Genomic DNA, 22465 nt, shown 5'->3' on the forward strand with positions numbered 1-22465 from the left:
TTAAGTAAAAAGAGATCTACAATAGACGTTTTCCTTTTTTCTGCCCTTGCCTAGCCGGTAACTCGTACAAAATCCTTTCTATTTGCTGCACTTTCATTTCCGTAGCACCTTACCCAGGTCTCACTTCTTATATGTAAGACGCTGACTTGGTTAGTTACTTCACGTTTGAAAGGGAACAGGATATGCCACCCCAAAATATGCCACTATGGCGTAAAGATTATTTTAAGATGAAGACATTTGAGATTCAAAAAAATGTAGAAAGAAACCTTCTCAGAACTTCCCTTATCTAACAGCAGAAACTTCTGAGAGACGAAGACTGCCATGAACTCCCATTAGCGGTTGGCTTCTACCCCAGGAGAGAGACCGTGCATAAATGTACCATCAGTCCCTTCTCCGGGGGAGTTTCACCTACATAGACAAATACTATCACAAACTTTCTGAACTCCCATTTATTCTCCTAAACAACTATTTGTGTGTCCTAAAGACATAAAAGCCTTTTCCCCCTGCTACCTTCTCCTACTAGTTAGGCACGCAAGTCCTAAGTTCGACCACCTCTTTGAGTTATTCATCACTGACTCCTGTGGCATACACTTTGCAGGTGTTAATAACCTGTCTTTTCTGTCTCTGATGTGTCTTTTGTCAGTTTAATTTGCAGGTCCTCAGCTACTGAACCTAAGAGGCTACCAGAAAAATTTTCCTCCCCAACACCTTCTTTGAGATTTTACTGTAAATTAAACCTCAGGCAAACTGCTGAAGGACTAATCTTAGTAAAGTCCCTGCATAAAATCCCAGAGCCAAGTGCTGCATGACTAAGAGGACACAACAGTCCTGGAGAAGCAATTAAGAGGTGTGCTACCTACCATGGCAAGGATGGGAGGTAGGCAGGTCACTCTCAAAACCTGAAAAGCCCGAGTCATGAAAGCACACAGCCACAGACCCAAAATTACACTATCTACATGGGTGGTAAGGAGACAAAAAGCCAAGAAACTAGCCTAAAAAGTGGCCCAACACACGGAAAGCCCTAGAAAAGGCAGAAGCAAGCCTGAAAGAGCTTTGGGAGAAGCTCTCACAGCCGTGCTCAACCGCCTGCTGCCCATCCACACTCATAACCCTTCCTCCCAACTTTCAGCTAGATGAATTAATCATTTAAAAAGTTATAGACTGCACATGAAAATAAAACACCAAAAACTCAAAATAAGAAGACAGTATAATAAACTCTACATCTGAGACAGAGCAGGCAAGTTATGAGGAAATATGCTTATCTGGGAACTTGTTTTTTCTTTTTTTAAGTTTATTTTTATTGTATTTTTTCTACCACCATTTATCGCCCTATACCCTCTTCCATCTCCACCCACTTCCTCCCCACCCCCTACATGAACTTGTTAAACATGTAAAAAAGAATAGATATTATATATGGGTCTTTCTTCTTTTCCGTTTTCTCCAAGTACTTCCTTGCTTTTCCCAGTCCCTCTCTGTTCTTCCTTTCCCTTTTAATGCATAAAATACAACCCAGATAAATATGCTATTGCTGTACTCTTTAAATTTTTTTAATTTGCAAAAACAGTGGAAATTTAGTTTTCCTTCTCCCAGAAAATCAATGTTGTTGTAATTTATATGACTTTCAGCTAACTTTTAAAAAAGTTTTTATCATGAGAAACGTTAAACATTATTCAACTTCAATAATGTGGAGTAAAGTCTGCCTTTAGTCTCTGCCAGAAACACACATTTCTCCCTGGAAGAAAATAATGTTACTCTAGCCCACAAATTATCTTGACAATTTTCCATATACAACGTCGGGTACACATTAAAATAAACTAGGCATATTCATAGACACGAACCCAAATGACCAAAATCCAACAGATTCAACAGGCATTAAACATCGGAAACATATTAATAGTTATCAGACAATTTAAATTTACTATGCTTACTATGTTCAGTTAAATAAAGCACTAAGTCCAGAATTTAACAGAGGACTAGAAACTATAAAAAGAACCAAACAGAAATTCTAGAACCAAAAAACAAAAAACACTAAATGAAGAACTCAATGGTTGGTTGAGTCTAACGGATTAGACCAACAGAAGATACAAATATTGAAAGGGAACATAAGCCAAAAATATATATACCCATAACAAACTACAGAAGGGCAAAAGGATGGAAAACAGCAACAAGCGTACGAGAGACACAAAGTAAACATATACCTGTGGGGTACTTCTCCGAGTGGACAGGCTGTATTTAAGGTATCACCTGATGGCAACAGGTACAGAATGAGACAAGGAGGTACCTGAGATACCGAGGAGACAGGGAAAGGTCTAACGTGTGCAAATGGAGTCCCAGAGGGCAGGAAGAAAGATCAGGGGAGAAACAAAACTGGGAAATATGTAGCTGAGAATTTTCATGTAAATAGGTAAAGAAAAATAAGGGGGATAAATGTGGTCAGGCCACATTACTAGGGAGTCATGAAAGTGGGCAACAGACTGTGAAGTACATTAACTGGGAGTCAATGCAGATTCTCCTGTAGGTAAACATGCAGGGACGTTAATCTGAACATAGAAAGGAAGAGATGAAAAGTAAAGGGACTAGAAGCAGAGACATCAGTGAGAAAGCTATTTCAGTAATCCCACCATTACTAAAATAATGCGGGATTATTTACACAAAGGATCAAGGCAATACATCAAAAAATGTAGGAAAGGGGAAATAATTTTAAAAAAATAACTGAATAGTTTGAGAAGAGATTATATAAAAATGATTCTAGATAGTATCTCTAGCCCTTAAAACTAAGAAAAGTTAATATCAATTACTTTCAGTAAATAATTCCTATGTTTTCCAATTTTTAACAGAATCTTTTAATGTTGGGGATTCAGGCTTAAAAAGCTCAATATTGTATATTAGGAACAGTTAAGAAAAAAAGTTACATTCAAGGACAAACTGAACAAAACAGTCATTTCTCCACTTCCAGGCACCAGTTATTATTAAAATACAAAGATCCTTCTTCCACTTAGAAAGTTCTTTGTACTTCTGGACAAGATGGAGGCGTAGGCAGACACACTTCGCCTCCTCGCACAACCACAAGATCACAACTAACCTCAAAACAAAAAACACCCAGGACTGCCAGAAAATCGAAATGTATGGAAGTCTGACAACCAAGGATTTAGAGAAACCACATTCATCGAGATGGGTAGGAGGGGTGGGGAGCCAGGGAGCTGGCAGAAAGGACACGGTGTGGCTCGGAGAGGCGGAAGCAGAACGGGCAGTCTCACATTCATGTATGGTGGATAAAAATCAGAGGGATACCTTGGAAGCTAGCAATCCCAGTCCAAGGCCAGACTATGAAGCCCAGGGTTCCAGCACCAGAAAGAAAAAGCCTCCTAACCTCTGGCTGTAAAAACCAGTGAGGGCGCCCTGGCTGGTGTGGCTCAGTGGATTGAGCACCAGCCTGAACACCAAAGGGTCGCCAGTTGAGGGCACATGCCTGGGTTGCAGGCCATATCCCAGTTGGGAGTGTGTGAGAGGCGACCACATGTTAATGTTTCTCTCCCTCTCCCTCCCTTCCTCTTTCTCTAAAAATAAAATCTTTAAAAACTTCTAAAAAAAAAGAAAGAACAGGAAAAAAACCAATGGGGTTGGGGCAGCAGAAGAAACTGTCTGTCTCTCAGGAGAGCCCCTTTAAAGGGGCCCTCATGGGCTCAGAACTATGCAATCCCACCCACTCTAGGAATCATCATCAGGGCAACAGGTAGAAGGGTGCCAGTCGCATACGGCAAGCTGATGAAGTGACTGAAAATGGGGTGAGTGCCAGGGAAGCCTCCAGAAGCCAGGCAGCAACACTGTCCCCTGTCCGACCCCTCCCCCGCCACAACACCACAAAGTGGTGAAGTGGGTTGCCTGCCCTGGTGAATACCTAAGGCACTGCTCCATACAACTTAACAGGTACGTTAAGACAGGGAGTCAAAGCAGCTCTATCTAGTACATGAAAACAAACACAGGGAGGCTGCCAAATTGAGGAGACAAAGAAACATGGCCCAAATGAAAGAACAGAACAAAACTGCAGAAAAAGAACTAAATGAGAGAAATAGCCAACCTCTCAGATGCAGAGCTCAAAACACTGGTGATCAGGATGCTCAGAGAACTCACTGAGTATGGCAAAAATATAAGGGAAGAAATGAAGGCTACACTAAGTGAAATAAACAAGAATCCACAGGGAACCAACAGTGAAAGGAAGGAAGCTGGGATTTAAATCAACAATTTGGAACATAAGGAAGAAATAAACATTCAACCAGAGCAGAATAAAGAAACAAGAATTAAAAATAACGAGGAGAGTATAAGATGACCCTGGGATATCTCTAAAACTGCCAACATCAGAATCATAGGGATGCCAGAAGGAGAAGAGGAAAAGCAAGAAACTGAAAACTTATTTGAAAAAATAATGAAAGAAAATTTCCCTAATTTGGCAAAGGAAATAGACATACAAGTCCAAGAAGCACAGAGAGTCCCAAACAAGTTGGACCCACAGAGGACCACACCAAGACATATCATAATTAAAATGCCAAAGGTTAAAGATAAATATTCTTAAAAGGAGCAAGAGAAAGGCAGAATTACCTACAAAGGAGTTCTCATAAGATTATCAGCTGATTTCTCAAAAGAAAGCTTGCAGGCAAGAAGGGGCTGGAAAGAAGTATTGCAAGTCATGAAAGGCAAGGACCTACATCCAAGATTAGTGTATGCAGCAAAGCTATCATGTAGAATGGAAGGGCAGATAAAGTGCTTTACAGACAAGGTAAAGCTAAAGGGGCTATCAGCCCCTATCATATGAAATGTTAAAGAGACTTATCTAAGAAAAGGATCAAAACTATGAACAGTAAAATGACAACAAACTCACAACTATCAACAACTGAATCTAAAAAACAAAAAATAAGCAAACAACTAGAACAGGAAGAGAATCATAGAAATGGAGACCACATGGAGAGTTATCAGTGGGGCAGGGGAAGGGAAAGAATGGGGGGAAAAGTACAGGGATTAAGAAGCATAATCAGTAGGTACAAAACAGACAGGGGGAGGTTAAGAATAGTGTAAGAAATGAAGCAGCCAAAGAACTTGTATGTATAACCCATGGACATGAACTAAGGGGGAGGGAATGCTGGAGTGGCGGTAATGCTGAAGGGAAGGTGGGTACCAGGTGGAGGGGGGCAAAGGGGGAAAAATTGGGACAACCGTAATAACACAATCAATAAAATATACTTTAAAAAGTTATTTGTAGAAAAATGAGAAAACAGAACAGAAAAGTTTGAACAACTGAAATTATCTTCCTCCCTAAGAGAGTTACAAAGAAAGGTTGAAAGAAGTAAGTATATTCAGTTAAAAAAAAAAAAAAAAAGGAAGAAAGAAAGAGAAAAAAAAGCAGAAGTAGCAGTATTTATACAGGCCAAAAAGTGATGAAATGAGATTAAAAGGGATGCTGAGTAGTGACAATCTCTAAAATGGAACAGCCATAAACCTTTATACATAAGCAATATAGCAATAAAATACATGAAGCAGAAATTCTTAAAGACACTAGGAGAGCTTGATAAAACCAAAACTATTCCTGAAGATTCAATACACCTCTTTCAGAACTCAAATACATATAAACAAAAATATAGAGGATCTGAATAATAAAAGTCTAATATATATGTAATTGCATATAAGATGTTACTCGGTCTTTCTGTTGGTTATAAAATGGCAATAAATGATAACACCTACCTCATAGGGTTGTGGTGAAGATTAAATGACAGTTCCTATAAAAAGTACTTGCCATATATGAGATCCTCAACAAATCTTAGTTATTTAACTCTACCTTCCACATTCTTCTCTCAGATTTAAGGGACACTATAAATTTTCCAGATGATAGCTTATAGAATTGTATACCTAAAACCTATATAACCAAAGTCACCCAATAAAATCAGCAAAAATTAAAAACAAAAGTAAATTCTCCCACTTAAAAAAAAATTTTTCCCCAAGATGTTATTTCCCCATAACCCAATAAACTGGAAATATACAATAAAAAGTTAACCACATATACATTAAGAAGCTTTTAATAAACACTGAAATAAAAACCAAAGTCACAAATTATCTAGAAGTTAACAAAATGGAGAATACTAGATAACAAAACAAATGAGACACAGCAAAAGGAGAATTCAGAGAATACGCCAAGGTTGTGGGTTCAATCCCTAGTCAGGGCACATACTCCCGTACAGGAATCAACCAATGAGTGCATCCATGAGTGGAACAACAAATTGATGTGGTTTTTTTTCTCTCTCTCCCTCCCTCTCTCAAATCAATAAATAAATTTTTAAAAAATGAATATTTAAAAAAAAAAGGCTACAAGGCCCTGGCTGGTGTGGCTCCGTGGACTGAATGCCAGGCTGCATACCAGAGTTGCAGTTTTGATTCCCAGTCAGGGCACATGCCTGGGTTGCGGGCCAGGTCCCCAGTTGGAGGCATGTGAGAGGTGACCGGAAGATGTATCTCTTGCACACTGATGTTTCTCTCACTCTCTTTCTCCCTCCCTTCCTGTGTCTCTAAATATAAATAAATAAATAAAATCTTTTTAAAAAAACCAAATATTTAAAAATAAAGTTTTAGGGATTTCTAGACATTACTAAAGTTAAATAACTTTTCTCCAGATAAAGATTGCAGAGTATTGGAAATTCACCTTATTGAGTGGGTGCAATAAGTTCTACAGAGGGGTTTTTTCCTAAACAGTAAAAAATATCCTTGAAAAATCACTTATATTGTAGTCCTTAGGTCTTGGAAGCTCAAAAGTTAATGTCTTGGGCTATTTTTTAGGTGATACTCACCCTGCTGCGTACATGGGGGTAGGAAAGACAATGGAGGAAAAGAGATTTATTGCCCTCACCTCCATACAGTACGCTTATTATGGTAGGATTCCACTGCGTCCAGCTGCTTTAGTCCTTAAATACAACATCATAATTTGGAGTGTTTACTAGCTGAAGATCGGCTGTTTTTGCTTCAATGTTTGCAACTTTTATGAAATGTAACTCTCAAAAGTTGCCTTAGCCTTCTTAATTTTACACCTAAAGGAGTACAATTTGGAAACAATGCATAAACTTAAACACATCTAACTATACAAATCAGCCTATGTGACACTTGCTCCAGCACTTATTCATCACCCACTGCATATTAAAAGTGTTAACTCAGGCGCTGGCTGGTGTGGCACAGTGGGCTGGGTGTTGTCTGAAAGGTTACCAGTTCAATTCGAGGTCAGGGCACATGCCTGGGTTGCCAGCAGCCCTGTCTGGGGGCACTCAATCCATGTTTCTCTTCCCTTCTCCCTAAAAATAAATAAAATCTTTAAAATATATATTGTTAACTCAGGATTCCATTCCACGAGCACTTCTGCTCAGGTGAAAATGGAGATGAAAACAAAAAACTTGTAATTTAGTTGCAGCCACAATACCCACACATGAAAAGAACACAAAAACCTGGAAGTTAACTTAGTGCAAGGAAGGGTCTATTTTTTCTTACTATTGCACATCTCTCATTGAAGGTGTTTAATTCATTCTACCAACTTGGAAGATAAGTTTTAAACTAAGGGTAAGAAAATGGGTACTTTTCTTCTTTAATATTCATTCATTCATGTTCCTTTCCCTATCTCCGTCCCTCGCTGGCTCTCTGGCGGAGGGATGGCCAGCAGAAGAAAAAAATGCTGAAAGTGAAGCGCTACGCTGAACCAACCAGGCAAACAGAACTAACTGGGAAAATGAAAACTGAGTTAGTGGATGACCCCAAGAAGGCTTAGCCACTTACCCAGAGATTTACTTAATGACAATGGATCGCAGGTTTCCACAAGCCGTTCCACTGCCAGTAAGACAGTCGTGAACCTTGGGTCCCTTTTTTCACTAGTCAAGAGTCACCCTCACCTACGCGCCGAGTACATACTTGGCACTCAGCAAATCTGGATCGCAAGAAAACCTACCTGACTCACACTGGTACCCAACCCCGCAGTTATGGACTCAAAATTATCTCCAAAAACCTTCGTGACTTAATCGAAAGAACGGAGAAAGAGACCAGAGCTCTGGGATCTTTGCAAAGACTGGGTAAAATCAGGGGCCGAGGCCACCTACACAAACCCGACTTCGCAAAGAAAGCTCAGGGGACCGAACTGCGGCTAGCCCGCTTCAGCTTCCCAAGGAGGGACGCGACAGGCCGCAGATCCATAGCCTCCCACCCGGGGGCGCTGAGAGATATGGGGGTACCCCTCTAAAGTTAGTACCTGCAAAGCTGCGACCCAAAGAATGGCTCGGGGCTCTCATTACGGTGGCCGGGGCCTGGGGCCGGCCAGCTGCGCCTCCCGGCTGAGGGCTTCGCGCTCCGGGGCAGCACGGGCAGCCCGGGTCGCAGACAGATACCGTCTCACTACCCAGGAGGCTCGTGGTACGCAGGCGCCAGGTATTCGCTCTCAGTACTGAGCGAGTTGTCGCACTCACGTCGACCGGAACTTTTTAAGGTTCAAGCGATCACTCTTGCCTCAAGCCCAGCAGCCGGTCGCTTCCCGGCGCCGCCATCGTCAATGTTTGTTTTCATCCGCTTGGGTGAAGGAGGGGGGGAGGAGAGGGCTACGGAGGAAATAGAGTTGAGTAACCTCCACCGCACTTTCGCTACATACAAACACCCTAGTTAATCTCTTTCCTCTTCGAAATTCCCAGCAAAGTTGATTTTCTTTCCATAGGTCTTTATGGTCAATATTTCCAAGTGTCTCAGAAGGAAATAAAAGCGTAAAGGATGGGGTCTTTGAAAGAGCGAGGACGTTTGGGCCGCGTGAGGAATATGCACTTGCGAACCGCAAGTCACCGCGGCTGCGGCAGCGAGGCCGCCGCGTGGGCGCCGTGGCGGCCTGTGAGCGACTGCTGGCCCTGGAGGAGGGCCGGACCAGGCTGGGTGGGTGGGGACTGGGGCTGGCGACCTGGCAGCCGACTAGAGGTGGGTGACGGACTTTAGCTGGACTTTTGAGAGTGGCCGGCGCCATCGGATTTACGGAATGTTCCGTGTTCTGTATTTTTAAAGTGCCTCTTAAAAAGCGGCAGCGTCGCCTTTCAACTCTAGCTCTCTGAACGTCTTCTTTCGCACCTTCATTCTAACTTGTGTGGTCTTCTCTACTTCCTAACCCTCCGCTTCACTATTGTGAGAGCACACAGTCCACGTCCATCAGCCTGGGTCGTGGGTGGCTTTTTCCCCCTTCTCCCTTGTTAGACAGGTTTAAGCGCGCGCGCTCACACCTGTTCGTCCTGTTCAGGTGGTGCCAGAAGGCTTTAGGAAATGAAACCCGCCATGACTAATCCCTGCTCTGGGTTGTTCCGACTTATGTCAGCTGCTTCGAGGCCTGTAGAGTTAGGAGCAGGCCTCTTACCTTGTGGGTAATTATGCCATCTCCTCCATTAATCTTTTGCTCCTCCCAATTCAAATGCTGGGCATTAAATGAGCCACTGGAATACAACTCCCATTATCCCTGAAACCAAAATAAAGACTGTCAGCCATGAGTTAGTGGAGGAAAACCCAGAGTTAAAAGTATAGCACTTTTTGCTTGAACAAAATGGAAATTTGAGAAAAGGAGCTTATTGTAGCCTTTGAATCACTGTAAAAGTCGTTGGTAGGTTTCTAATTTTTTTTCTTTTAACCTTTACAGAAAGAAGATTATAAATGCCAGAGCCATTTAACTGATGGTTAACTGTTGCATTCTGACACTTCTTTAAATACCTTCTTGCACCAACCTCTTCACTGGAAAGATTTCAGGAAAAGTAGCAAAGGGAAAGAGAGTCAACATTTACATGTACCATGGCTATACCAATAACAGTGCTTGACTGTGATCTCTTACTGTATGGCCGAGGTCATCGGACATTGGACCGTTTTAAGCTTGATGATGTCACTGATGACTACTTGATGTCCATGTATGGTTTTCCTCGACAATTCATTTATTACTTGGTGGAGCTCTTGGGAGCCAGTCTTTCTAGACCTACTCAGAGATCCAGGGCTATTAGCCCAGAGACACAGATCCTTGCAGCACTGGGCTTCTATACTTCAGGTTCCTTCCAGACCCGGATGGGAGATGCTATTGGTATCAGTCAGGCATCAATGAGTCGATGTGTTGCCAATGTCACTGAAGCACTTGTGGAAAGAGCCTCACAGTTCATTCGCTTTCCAGCGGATGAGCCGTCCATTCAGGCTCTGAAGGATGAGTTCTATGGGTTGGCTGGGATGCCAGGGGTCATAGGAGTGGTTGACTGTATCCATGTGGCAATCAAGGCACCAAATGCTGAAGACCTCTCCTATGTGAACCGTAAAGGTCTGCATTCTTTAAACTGCTTGATGGTGTGCGACATCAGAGGGGCCCTCATGGCTGTGGAGACGAACTGGCCAGGCAGCCTGCAGGACTATGCGGTGCTGCAGCAGTCTTCCCTTAGTAGTCAGTTTGAAGCTGGGACGCACAAAGACAGCTGGCTGCTTGGTAAGTTTGCAGGTGGAAATGCTTCATTTTGTAGCCATGGAATTATGTAGCAGAGTAAATGAAATATGGGAGTCTATGGGCTTGAGTCTCAGTCCTAGCCTTTTTTTGAGACCTCAAGCTGAGAACTCTCTGAGCCTTAATTTTTAAAAATCACCATTTTAAAGGACACGTATTAAAGTTTTAAGAGCATATTATTTGACCCAGATCTTCCACTTCTGAGAGATTACATGGAGGTGCATGTTCATAGATAGGAACGTTGTGGTGTAAAGCAAAATTACATAATAAGAATTTGCATTGCAGTAATGTTTTGTAGTCACAAACAACAACAAGCCTGCAAAAATTAGTCCCTTAAATGCAGCCAAAATGCTTATCAGTACAGATCTGGTTAAATTGCCATACAATTGAGACTTAGTTTTTTATCATCTATACAATGGTGAAAATAATGTCAACAGCAGTAATACCTATTGTTAGGATTAGCAAGTTCATGATAAAGTATTGTACAACTATATTATTTTTACCATTGGTGATTGTCACTATATGAAAATGATAGTAGATAGTGCACTTACACAGTTGTTGTAGGAACTTCACAGATCTGTCCCAGTGCCATTCGAAAGCTGGTGTAGTGATACGAGTAGGACAAGACCCATTCAATATTGAGCAGTGCAAACTGAAGGGACTGTAAAGCTAGAGGGGTAGCACTAACAGCAATAAAACCCTTGAGGCTGTTGGCTTTGGTTGGTTGGTTGGGTTTTTTTTCTTTTCTGACTCTGATGTGAGCAACAAGACAAGGGTTATCTTATATACAACATATGTGAGAGATGAAAGGATACATTAAGGATTTGAAGACATCTCTTTCAAAACCAACGATCATATCTGCACTGTAACACAGTGTTTAATACATAATAGACACTCAACACTTATTTCTCTTTAATGAATTTACTGGTTCAAAAAAGAGAAACCTGTCCTATTCCAGGTAGGAAGAGACTGCTGTCACACTGAGTGGTTTAGAGCTACCAGGGTGCCATGTGTAACATCTTAGAACCTGGCGATTTTTCTTGAGTTGTTGTTTCTGCATACCGTTTGCAGGGAGTGTACCACCTTCTCGTTTACTGGACCTTTATCTTAATCCCATTGTATGCCTACTTTGAACTTTCAAATTTCATACAACTTACACCAAGAAGTGAAGGAAAGTCTGCTTCGCAAGCGTTCCATCTGGCTGTTTCCACAACTGTGGGAGTACTTTGGTTCTAAGCTCATTTCATATGGAATTACTTTGGTATCCTAACTATAAAGCCAGCTAAAATTTACTGAGCATTTAGAATTTGTCAGGCAGTATTGTAAGCATTTTGCATTGGATTATCTCACTTAATCCTTATAAAAACTCATAAGGAGTTAAATACTAATACTAACATTTTTACAGATGAGAAAATTAAGGCACAGATTGTTTAAGTCACTGTGTTTAAGTTTTAAAACTAGATTATATGAGCCCCCCAAACCCCACCTTAGCACCCTGATTCTCAGACTCCCCAGCCACCAGAACTGTGAAATAAATGTCTGTTGTTTAAAACAAACAACAACAATAAAAACTAGATTATACAAGGAATTACTCTATTTAGCAAAAACTCCTTTTTTTAAGGACTTCAGGGTCATGTAGGAATTACTGATTTTCTTTCCCTTCACATGTTGGGACCCCAGAATGGGTTGGAATTATGGCTTTAAAGTAGGGTTTTTTTTATTTTCCTTTTTTTGGTAAGATTTATTTATTTATTTATTTATTTTTAGAGAGGGAAAAGGAGAGAGAAAGGGAGAGAAACATCAATGTGTGGTTGCCTCTTGCGCGCCCCCTACTGGGGACCTGGCCAGCAACCCAGGCACATGCCCTAGATTGGAAATTGAACCCTCAACCCTTTGTTTCGCATGCAGGCTGGCGCTCAATCCACTGAGCAACACCAGCCAGGGCTTAAAGTAGTTTTTTGATTTGTCCACAGGAAAGTTGAAAGTAAGTAAAAACTCTGACAAGTTTTTATATACTCTTTTGATTCCTGTCTTTATAGGAAGAGTGGAAGTGTGAGAGATGGGTATTCCAACAATATTTAACAAATGTTTATGAAGGCCAGTTTTAGTACCAGGCCACATGCAGGCACTAAGGATGGGGAAGGTAGACCCATATAGAAATTGATTCCCTTAGTACTATCAGTGCCGAGGGAACTGATACACGCAGCCCTTGGAAAGCCAGCTCTAATAGGAAAACTAGTTTGAAGACCCCTGAACCACTATAATGTTTCCCAAATTTTCCCAAGTCATCTGGACATTTGTTAAAAATGTGCATCATTGGGCCCCACCTTAATCTTTGAGAATGAGGATATTTAAGGAAAGAATCTAGACATGCATTTTTAACAGGTTTCCCGAATGATTGGAGCACACTGATAGGTTTGGAGAACACTGGTGTCTAGAGAATGTGTGGACAGTGGGGTGATGTGGGGGTAGGTTGGCAGGATTATGAGCAATGTCAAGATGTTAAAAAAAAAAGATGGCTAGCTGATTGTTTCTTAACACCATCAGATTTATGAAATAGTTCTAGATTTGGTAAATCTAGAATTAGCTCTGATTCTCCTTTGTTTTCTGGGTTGTTGTTTTTTTTTTTTTACCAATTTTTCACCAGAGGTTTCATTCCTTCATGTCCTCATTCTCATCTGTCCCTTCAGAGTGCATTACGTAATTCCCCTTTTCTTAATGTGTATGTTCCTGCAAACAAATCAGCCCAAGTCCTGATTTCTTCATCTTCTGGCCTAGTGCAATTAAGCAACAGTGGTGAGACCTGCCAGAATGTCTTGTGGATGACTGATCATGTAAACAATTGTAATCTGTTGACAGCACTTCTCATCCTAATCTCATCCTGAGCGGCTGACTTCCTTCCAGTGGTACTTGGATTATAACCAGTTAACGACCATTGAGCATTTTATAAAAAGCCTACATTAACTAGTTTGTCCTGTATGTCTCCCTATTTAATCCTCATACTGTTCCTTTTTTTAAAATATATTTTATTGATTACGCTATTACAGTTGTCCCATTTTTTTCTCCCTTTTCTCCCCCTCCACCCTGTATCCTCCTCCCACCATCTACAGAAACATTTAACAAATATCATTTAGCATCTCTGTGCTTTGGCATTCATCTTAAATGTTTATCTTATTCTCTTTTACACTATTCTGCATTACACTACTGTTTTAGTGACACTGAGTCTGACATTAGCATTAGTGACTGGCTTCTCCTTCCTTTGCCTAATGATATCAAATGATGGCTGGCACATATTTTGATCTTCTCATTTGTAAAATGAGTTTAATATTATCTAATCTGGCAGAGTTGGGATTGGATAATAAGAGAATATTTTCAAGGAGCATTTGAGATCTTGCTTCCCTGCATATGTCATCAGTTTGGCTCAAATAAACACACAAAAATTTTTTTAAAAGGGATATAATATTTTAGAATTGCCCAGCAGAGTGCCTTCTACATAATAGCTATTCAGTGAGTCACAGATATTATTTTCATTATTATTTATATCAGTTTTTTAAAAAGATTTTATTTGTTTTTAGAGAGATGGGAAGGGAGGGAGAAACAGAAGGAGAGAAATGTTGATGTGTGAGATACATTGACCCACTGACCTGGCCCGCAATCCAGGCGTGTGCCCTGACTAGGAACCAAACCAGCGACCTTTCTCTTCGCAGGCCGGTGCTCAATCCACTGAGCCCCATCAGCCAGGGCTACATCAGTTTCTTAAATTCAATATTTAGTAAGGGTAAGTTCAATGTAAATAGATTGTACTTAGGACAAATAGAAAAAAAGCCAGCCAAATATAAAATTTGAAAATTTTGTGAGACTTCTTAGATATTTAATACAATGTGTGTCAATTATATCTCAATTAAAAAATTTTAATTACAAAAAGATTGTTTTTTATTTTATTTTTTAGTTTTTAGATAGAGGTAAAAGAGGGAGAGAAATATCAATGTGTGGTTGCCACTCACATGCTCCCCCACTTGGGAACCTGCCTGCAACCCAGACATGTGCCCCACCCGGGAATCAAACCAGTGACCCCTTGGCTTACAGGTCAGCACTCAATCCACTGAGCCACACCAGCCAGGGCTGCAACAAATATTTAAAAAAATAAAGTTAATTACCCTGACTCCTGTGGCTCAGTTGTTTGGGCGTTGTCCCGGAAAGTGAAAGGTTGCTGGTTCTGTTCTCAGTCAGGGTCGGGGCAAAGGCCTTGGTCGCAGGCCTAGTCCCCCATTGGGGGCATTTAAGAGGCAACCAAATGATGTTTCTTTCCCTATCTTTCCCTCTCTCTAAAAAATAAGTAAATAAAATCTTTTAAAGAATAAAAAATAAAGTTAATCCAGTTCTTAAAAATGTAAGCTCCAAAAAGAAAGGAGTACTATATGTTTTGGATCAGTGCCTAGCACTCCCCATAACTATTTACTGCAATTGATGGTGGGTCAGGAACAGCAATTGTGTAAGTCGGTACACCTAGGACCTGTTTGCCTCAGGTTTCTAAGAGGCTGTGCCTCTGTCTGAGACATTTCATCTGCCAGACTAGTGAGTCAGGACAATGAAACATTATAGAAACATTGTGTCAGGACACTGTATCCCAGTTTTTGTTTTATTTTTAGCACTTCCCAAGATCATTCGATAGGTCACTAAGGGAAATGCCTTGTGTATATTATTTTAATTGACTTCTGATTTTATTTCCTTATCTTTAGTAATATTTGCATCATTATATTTATGCTCTATTTGTTCATGTAAAATTCTACCTGTTACAAAGGTGTTGTTCTAGTGAATGTAGTACCTAGGAAGGCAGGACACCTCGGTTCTGGTCTCTACCACAGATGCTGGGACTTTTATTTTATTCTTCTTAGCACTAAGAGAATGAATTATTATGAAGTACTCTGCATTCCCCAGGTAGTACATTCAGACCCGACATTTTAGTGGTAAAGTTAGAAATTTTCTTCACAAGTGTTTTGAGATCTCATGGCAGAATTCTTTTTTTCCCTCTCGAGCTTTAGCTCTTTAGTGATTTTGAAGATTGGCCTGCTCCGTGATAGTTTTTACTAACCTTTTATTATCAGAAAATCCAGGAGTTGTATTTCCTCCAGTGCCTTAACTTCTTTCCTACATTTTTTCAGACTTGGCTTTCTTTAGCTATCAGCGTTTTCTTCTGTTGGTTTTAACCAGGGATATCCCCAGCTAAGACTCACGTCTGTCTACCTCCTCGTGACTCTGGCAAGCCTTCTCTTTACCAAAGCATTTCCCTCTCGGTTTTTCTGGTGTGCTTCAGCTCCAGAGGCTGTTGCATTTTCTTGTGCATTCTCTGTATGCGTTCCTGGATTTTCCATTTTGTTTGTATTCCAACTGCGATCATTTGTGATTTCTCTGTGCCTTCCCCACAGGTGACAGTTCCTTCTCTCTCCGTACCTGGCTCATGACCCCTCTTCACATTCATGAGACTCCCGCCGAATACCGCTATAATATGGCCCATTCTGCAACTCACAGTGTGATTGAGAAGACTTTCCGAACGCTCTGCTCCCGGTTCCGCTGCCTGGATGGGTCCAAGGGGGCACTGCAGTACTCACCAGAGAAGTCCAGCCACATCATCTCGGCTTGTTGTGTCCTCCACAACATCTCCCTGGAGCATGGGATGGATGTTTGGTCCTCTCCAACGACAGGACCCATGGAACAGCCCCCCGAGGAAGGGTATGAGCACATGGAGTCCCTGGACCTAGAGGCTGACCGGATCCGCCAAGAGCTGGTGCTCACTCACTTTAGCTAATATGAAAGGTGGGGAGGAGGAGGAAAACTTTTCCTAAGGACCTGTGACAGACTTCTTCCCTCACTAACCCGTACACACTTCCATCAGCTAGCATTACTGGGTGTGGACACTCGTCACAAATTGACATTTAATCTGCGTGTTTTTTAGAAGAGTAGGGGCTGTGCCAGAATATCTTGATTCATTTGCAATTTTATTAACTAAACCAAAAGGAGGACAACAGTTCCCTATTATGCATTGAACTCCAGGTTGATCATCAGTCATTTGAAAGGTCACTGTTTGCAGACATTTATGATTGTGTCTACAACATCAGCAAAGAGGAAATGGCATCTAGCCAGAATACTTTATTTTTGTCTCAATTATATGGAGATTTCAAATGAAAACAATATTTACTTGTCCTGAATTATTCGGATGGTATTTTAGCTTTTCCACTTTGCTGCCGATAAGGCATGATCTGAGGCAAGTGTAAAAAGTAACTTTAAGTTGGAGAATGGTCTTCTGACATTGGTATATGGATACTAAGCTGAGTTTGCAGCTTTGCGTTTTTAAGAAGATGTTAGATACAGTGTGAAATCCGAAACCTTTATCTTTAGTCTTTCTGCATTAATTGGACTGTGTCTTGGACCCAGTTCCTAGGGAGAACATCTGGACTCCAATCTCCTGTTTCCAGCCCTGAGTAGGAGTTAGAGGGTAAATAGGTTAAGAACCCAATCAGTTTAAGGAGGAAAAGTCCAATATAGGTAACATAGCAGGCTTATACTTTACAGGGGATCTAAAGACCCTGATAAATTGATAGACAGAGGAGAGTCACCCAGGTTTTAACAGCTCATGTCATAGATCACATTTCTTATGATTGTGATGTTAGAATGTCTGTTTGGCCATTCAGCTTTGAAATTCCTTGTACTGAAGGAAGATTTAGGGAATAAAGAAGGCATATGAAAGTATTAAGAAGGAGAGGTAAAAAGAATAAAAATTTCACTTGAAATTAATCTTGAAGTTAGACCTACTTGAATATCTTGTATGCAAAGTAATGGACAGAATTTCCCAGGAAATAAATAATCCCCCACCACATCTTATTCTAAAATTATACTGATACAAAAATAACCTGATTGGAATAATGAAAGTGTAAATTAGGTTCACACATTGGTGCCTTTGCTAGGACAAAAAAAGAGACTTTCCTGAGGCTTGTCTTGTTCCCAATTTTTCATCCACTCGCCATGTGATACCTCTGAATTGTCCTCTTGGATCATCTCCTACCTGCCTTTGGCAGTGTTAATCTGGCAACGTTCAAAGTAAAGAAATGAACAGCAGATGACAGAGAAACTTGGAAATAAATTGAGGGTGACTCATCCACAAGATTAAAAACAATTACGGATTATTATCTGCCGTTTATTTCTACTCCAAATGCTATTTTTCCATCATCATCCTACACTATAAAGAGTAGGTCCATTTGGCAGGAGGCTGAGCTTGCAATGTACAATGAAGTCATTGAGATGGGAGTGGACAACAAAGAGGTGACTGTAAACTTCAGCTCTGCTTATTGTGCAATAGAGGTGCCCTGTTACATTTTTTCCTTTGTAAAGTTTAACTTGTAATCCAAGCTTGCTTTGTCTCCTTCGTAAGGTAATATTTTAACTCTCACAGTCTTTCCAAGTTTCCTGAGGTGGATGTTCTTCCCTATAGTTTTGGTTCGGACTATTGCATGAGGAAAGGGTTACGGCCACCCATGCATCGTAAGTGGCAAGGTAGAGAGTAATCTTGGAAAGTGCCTAGCATTTTAGCCTTAAAAAACTACATTAAAGGAAAATTGGGGCTTTCACAACTCAGTCGATGGTGACATGAAGTCTGAGTTGGAAAGACAGTCTTGGAGAGATTTCAAAAGCAATTTCAAGTCTTACTTACATACCAAGGATAATTTCTTAAGTGCTGAACTGGCTGAACATTGGCTAGCAGTGTTTTTCCCTGGGAGCATTTTATTAATATTTCCTAGTAATTCTACTGAGTAACTGTGTAAATATATTCTTTTAACCTCCTTTCAATCTGGATTTTGACAGGCCACAATTTTTTCAGTTCATAGTCACATTTTCCCCAAAATGACCTAGGGAAGGGATCAAGGTCTGTACTTCAAAATTGCTAAGAGCTGGCTCATAGCAGCTTTTTGTGTAAGTGCCTGAAAAGTCTCCTCTTGAGGGCCTTATTGCGGATTCATAGTGTCTTCCTGGCACAGCTTTGGGAACGAGTCAAGGATTTTGCCTGTCTTATGTAAGCCTCATCTTCCCATAGACGACCATCCAGTCAGCATAGGGGTTTTCCAGATTTGCCCTTAGATGTTTCAAGACAGCAAAGTCCGAAGAGACATTAAGAGAAAACTACAATATTGGGTTGTCATTGGTTTACCAATGCCAAATTACACAAAAGAGGGACCATAACCATATTCTTAGTTTAAAATGAACAGAAAACTGGAAAAATACGTATAAAGAAAAACAAATGAACAGAGAGGGAGCTCTTTTCCTGACCCTTGGACTGTAAGAGTCTATAGCAAGTTAATCTAACTTGGGGACGAAAACAAGACACAATTTTAATGGCGTTGTACAGTGAAGACCTGTAAAGGGGGGGGGGCGGTGTAAGAGAGACTAGACAGATAATGGACATGCTATGATTGCATCCCTGACTGAAACCATAAACTGAAACCAACTCCAGGACTGGGCTTACCAGTCACTTTCCCTGGCAACAGAGGAGAATTTAGGAGGAAGACCAGAAAATAAATCAATGAGTCTTAGCCATTGTGCACGCACATGTCCTCAGAGCCCATGGCACATGGTCGCTAGATCCCACGCAGATCTTACGAAGTTGACTCAGAATTAAGCTAAGACTTTCTTGATTGTAAGAATGGCCACGAAGAAAGAAAGGTAAAGTACTAACTGAAGGCTGGGGAAAACCCAGTTCCCTAGCATATACAATTCACAGGCTTTTTAACAAGAAAATATGACTGCAATCTAAAATCCTCTTTGTGATAATCAAATATGAGAGATGAGATCTCTGGACACTAAGTAGGAACGAGGAGAGTAGAACTTGAAACCACAAGTTAGTAAATTTCAGTAAAAGAAAGTCTTTGAAAGGAATCTCCATGTTCGCCCAGCAAAACATTAAGCATCATTCTATGGAGACTCACTGTAACCTTACATACACAGCTTTCTTCATGGGAGGACCGACATCTTGTCATTCTAGAGTTTTAAAATGTTCATGTGTTTTAGTCCATTGATAAATTCCACCGCTGGGAAATTTATTTTGTATCTGAGTACCATTTATATACATCAAAAACACACCCACACATTAAAACCCTACAAGTTTACATAGATGTGTGGAAATTTTTTGTTTTTCTGTTTTTTTTACCACCATTGGAAGTTTATTCAAAGTAAATAATTCCAAAGAAGGAAGAACCTCTTTGGATCTCTGTCCTTCTCTGGGCTGCTGCTGTGTAACCACACTGCTTCTAACTTTACCATCCAGCCCAAAGTGGGTATATTATCCTACAGTGCTGTGAGACCAGGTTACAAAAGAACAGAATAAAAAAAAAAAAAAGAAGAATAGAATTGCAACAGCAAAGCCTACCACTGGTTCATCATTTTGGCTGCTTAAGGCCTAACTCTACTTCCTGGGCTTCCTGATAAGAAGACAGACTCATGGTCCTGCTAGTTACCTGATGCTAGGTTTAGGCCTGATTTGTTTCTCAGAGCCCAAAGCCAAGGTAAAGCTCAATATCCTTCCCTTCACTCCTTTCCCCTCCCTTCACTCCATGTTACCTTCAAGAGGGTGGCTACCCTAGGAGAACCCTAGGAGAATACAATAATCAACAGCATGATGAGTTATTGAGTCTTAACACCAGTGTTTAGGCAGTGGTGGTGCATCCCAGAATCATCTGTACTTCTGCCCACCTGTTTTCCTTTTTTCAGTTCATCCTTCCTTCCTGTAGGTCTGAGGGTTTCAACTGATCTCTTGTGATCTACTCTTCTTTTGTCCAATAGACTTCTCCATAAGACAAATGTACTGTCCGTCACACTGAAGCTTAACCCACACTTGAAAAGAAACAGTTCTCTAAAGTAATTTATCTGTACAGATGTAACTTTGCCAGCAGAATAAGCCTAAACCACCTTAAAAAAATTTGTTTTTGATCCTTGTCCAAGGATATGGTATTGATTTTAGAGAGAAGGGAGAGGGGGAGAGAGGAAAAAAAAACCCCCACCTTGGATGTGATCTATTGGTTGCGTCCTGAATGGGTCCCAGGGACCAAACCCATGACTTAAGTATGTGTCCTGACTGGGAATCGAACCAGCAACCTCCAGTTTCTCCAGCCAGCACTCAACCACTGAGTCACACCAGCCAGGGCATTGGCTGAGTTTTAGAGAGAGTGAGGAAGGGAGAGACAGACACACAGACACATTGATTTGTTGTTCCACTTATTTATGCATTCATTGGTTGGTTCTTGTATGTGCCTTGAGGGTGGAACCTGCAAACTTGACATATTGGGATGACATGCTAATCACCTGAGCTACCCAACCTGGGCCTGAAAGGCACTTAACTGAAGATGACAAAGCAACAAAACAGGAACCTGGTCCCTGACACTGAATGGCCACACCTTACCCTGGGCTATAATCTCTGGATTTCTTTTATATGATAGAGAAATAAATCTGTCATTTTATATATACATATATATAATGTGTCTTGTATGTAATATTTATAATGTATACACATGTATACATTATGTGCATACATAGGTATAATGTATACATATATGCATGCATATGTATAATGTATATACATATATAATGTATATGTGTAGTATATACATATATAATGTATATATGTAGTGTATACATATATAATATAGTCTGTTATATGATATATAGAATTGTCAATTCATATATATGTGTATATGAATTGTCCCTTAAACATTTTTGGAGACTTAAACGGAGATTGTTTAAAGATGACAATAGGCACGCTTTCCCTCTGGGAGCATGCCTGTGTCTTTCCCTTCCCTGTCTTCTTCCACTCAGGCGTGCTTCCTCCGTGGTTCTGGCTCCTAAATCCCAGGGGCCTTTCTTTGTTTCTCTAACTTGTTTCCTGAGCCTACGCCCCCAGCCGGCTCACTTCTACCAGCTCTGTAACTTTCTAAATACACTTTCTCTTATAATTAGGAAAAAATACACACTAAATTATAATGCCAATGTTATAATGTCTTTCATTTTGACTGGATTATAGGCTCTTAAAGAACTCTCTCGTTTTCTTTTTATATGTTTATTCTCTGGGTCTTCTTCCTTCTTAGGGGGAGGTGCGGTAACCTGTATTATTGCTAATACTTGGTAATCAATATTTGTACTGATCTGACTATGCGATTTCTTTGAATTGTACCTAGGATGTACATATTTAATCCATATTTGTGCTGAACATATTTGTTTGTTTACTAAGAGACCAGAAAGAGGCTAGAGTTGTGACGATGAAAATGCCAACACACTTTGTCAGGTTCTGAACCCAGAGACTCGATCATTATGTAAGAAACTTGCCTGTGGTTGTAGGCCGTTGGAAAAAAATAAAAGAGAAAGGCAGTAGTACCGGTGTTGGTTGTTTCTTTTTTCCCCTGTCTTAAGGACTACACAACCCTGAATTTTCCCAGCTTCTCCTTGCTATTCTTGTGGGAGCTGAATTGGAGCTTTAATAGACTTTTCACTTTGTTCCTCAGTCTGGATTCTCTCTCTGTGCCTTTGTCATATGTACACATATGCGTACACATACACATATCTGTATCTATGTATCTATCCAAAATCTTTTTTTTTTTTTTACCTCACTAGTCCGTGAGGAAACTAAGTATCAAGTTAGCTCAATTGGGATAGTGTTGGGAGTCCATAAGGTAGTAGCTGAACTATAGGTAAGACAAGTGTTACTGTGCTATGGACTGGATCTTCAACACTCCAGAAAAACTCCAGTTCTCCTAACAATTTAGCCGGCAACCGACACAGAAAATGGCAGAAACACAGGTTTTCTTTACTCCCTGGCTTATGATCCTTGTGGGTTTGTTTGTTTTTGCCTTCGACGGGAGCCGGACTTCGAGCAGAACCGAGATGCTTTTCGGCGCTCGACTGCAGTTCCTTGAACGA

General features: G+C 40.7%; 2 protein-coding genes across 5 annotated transcripts in view; one reads left to right on the plus strand and one right to left on the minus strand.

The window, feature by feature from the left end:
* The window catches only part of ATG13 (autophagy related 13), a 35797-nt gene extending 27224 nt beyond the window's left edge, over positions 1 to 8573 (minus strand). The window contains exons 1-2 of one of the 3 annotated variants that reach the window (XM_071221409.1): positions 8267 to 8573; positions 7268 to 7325 (exon numbers count right to left, since the gene is read on the minus strand). The gene's annotated coding sequence lies outside the window, so the exon portion shown is untranslated. The remainder of the gene's footprint in view (positions 1 to 7267; positions 7326 to 8266) is intronic. The other 2 variants (XM_024558696.4, XM_024558695.4) reach the window with 2 other exon arrangements.
* Positions 8574 to 8741: 168 nt separating this feature from the next.
* Positions 8742 to 20531, plus strand: HARBI1 (harbinger transposase derived 1). 2 transcript variants are annotated; one of them, XM_024559040.4, is made up of 3 exons: positions 8742 to 8973; positions 9677 to 10495; positions 15937 to 20531. In XM_024559040.4, exons 2-3 carry the CDS (start codon positions 9826 to 9828, stop codon positions 16314 to 16316), a joined length of 1050 nt encoding a protein of 349 aa, XP_024414808.2. In that variant the 5' UTR covers positions 8742 to 8973; positions 9677 to 9825; the 3' UTR covers positions 16317 to 20531. The 2 variants fall into 2 exon arrangements, with proteins under 2 accessions (XP_024414808.2, XP_053779700.1); XM_053923725.2 differs by having other exon boundaries at positions 8888 to 8931.
* The last annotated feature ends 1934 nt before the right edge of the window (positions 20532 to 22465 follow it).

Source organism: Desmodus rotundus, chromosome 5 (genome assembly GCF_022682495.2).
Source record: "Desmodus rotundus isolate HL8 chromosome 5, HLdesRot8A.1, whole genome shotgun sequence".
NCBI classification, from domain to species: domain Eukaryota; kingdom Metazoa; phylum Chordata; class Mammalia; order Chiroptera; family Phyllostomidae; genus Desmodus; species Desmodus rotundus.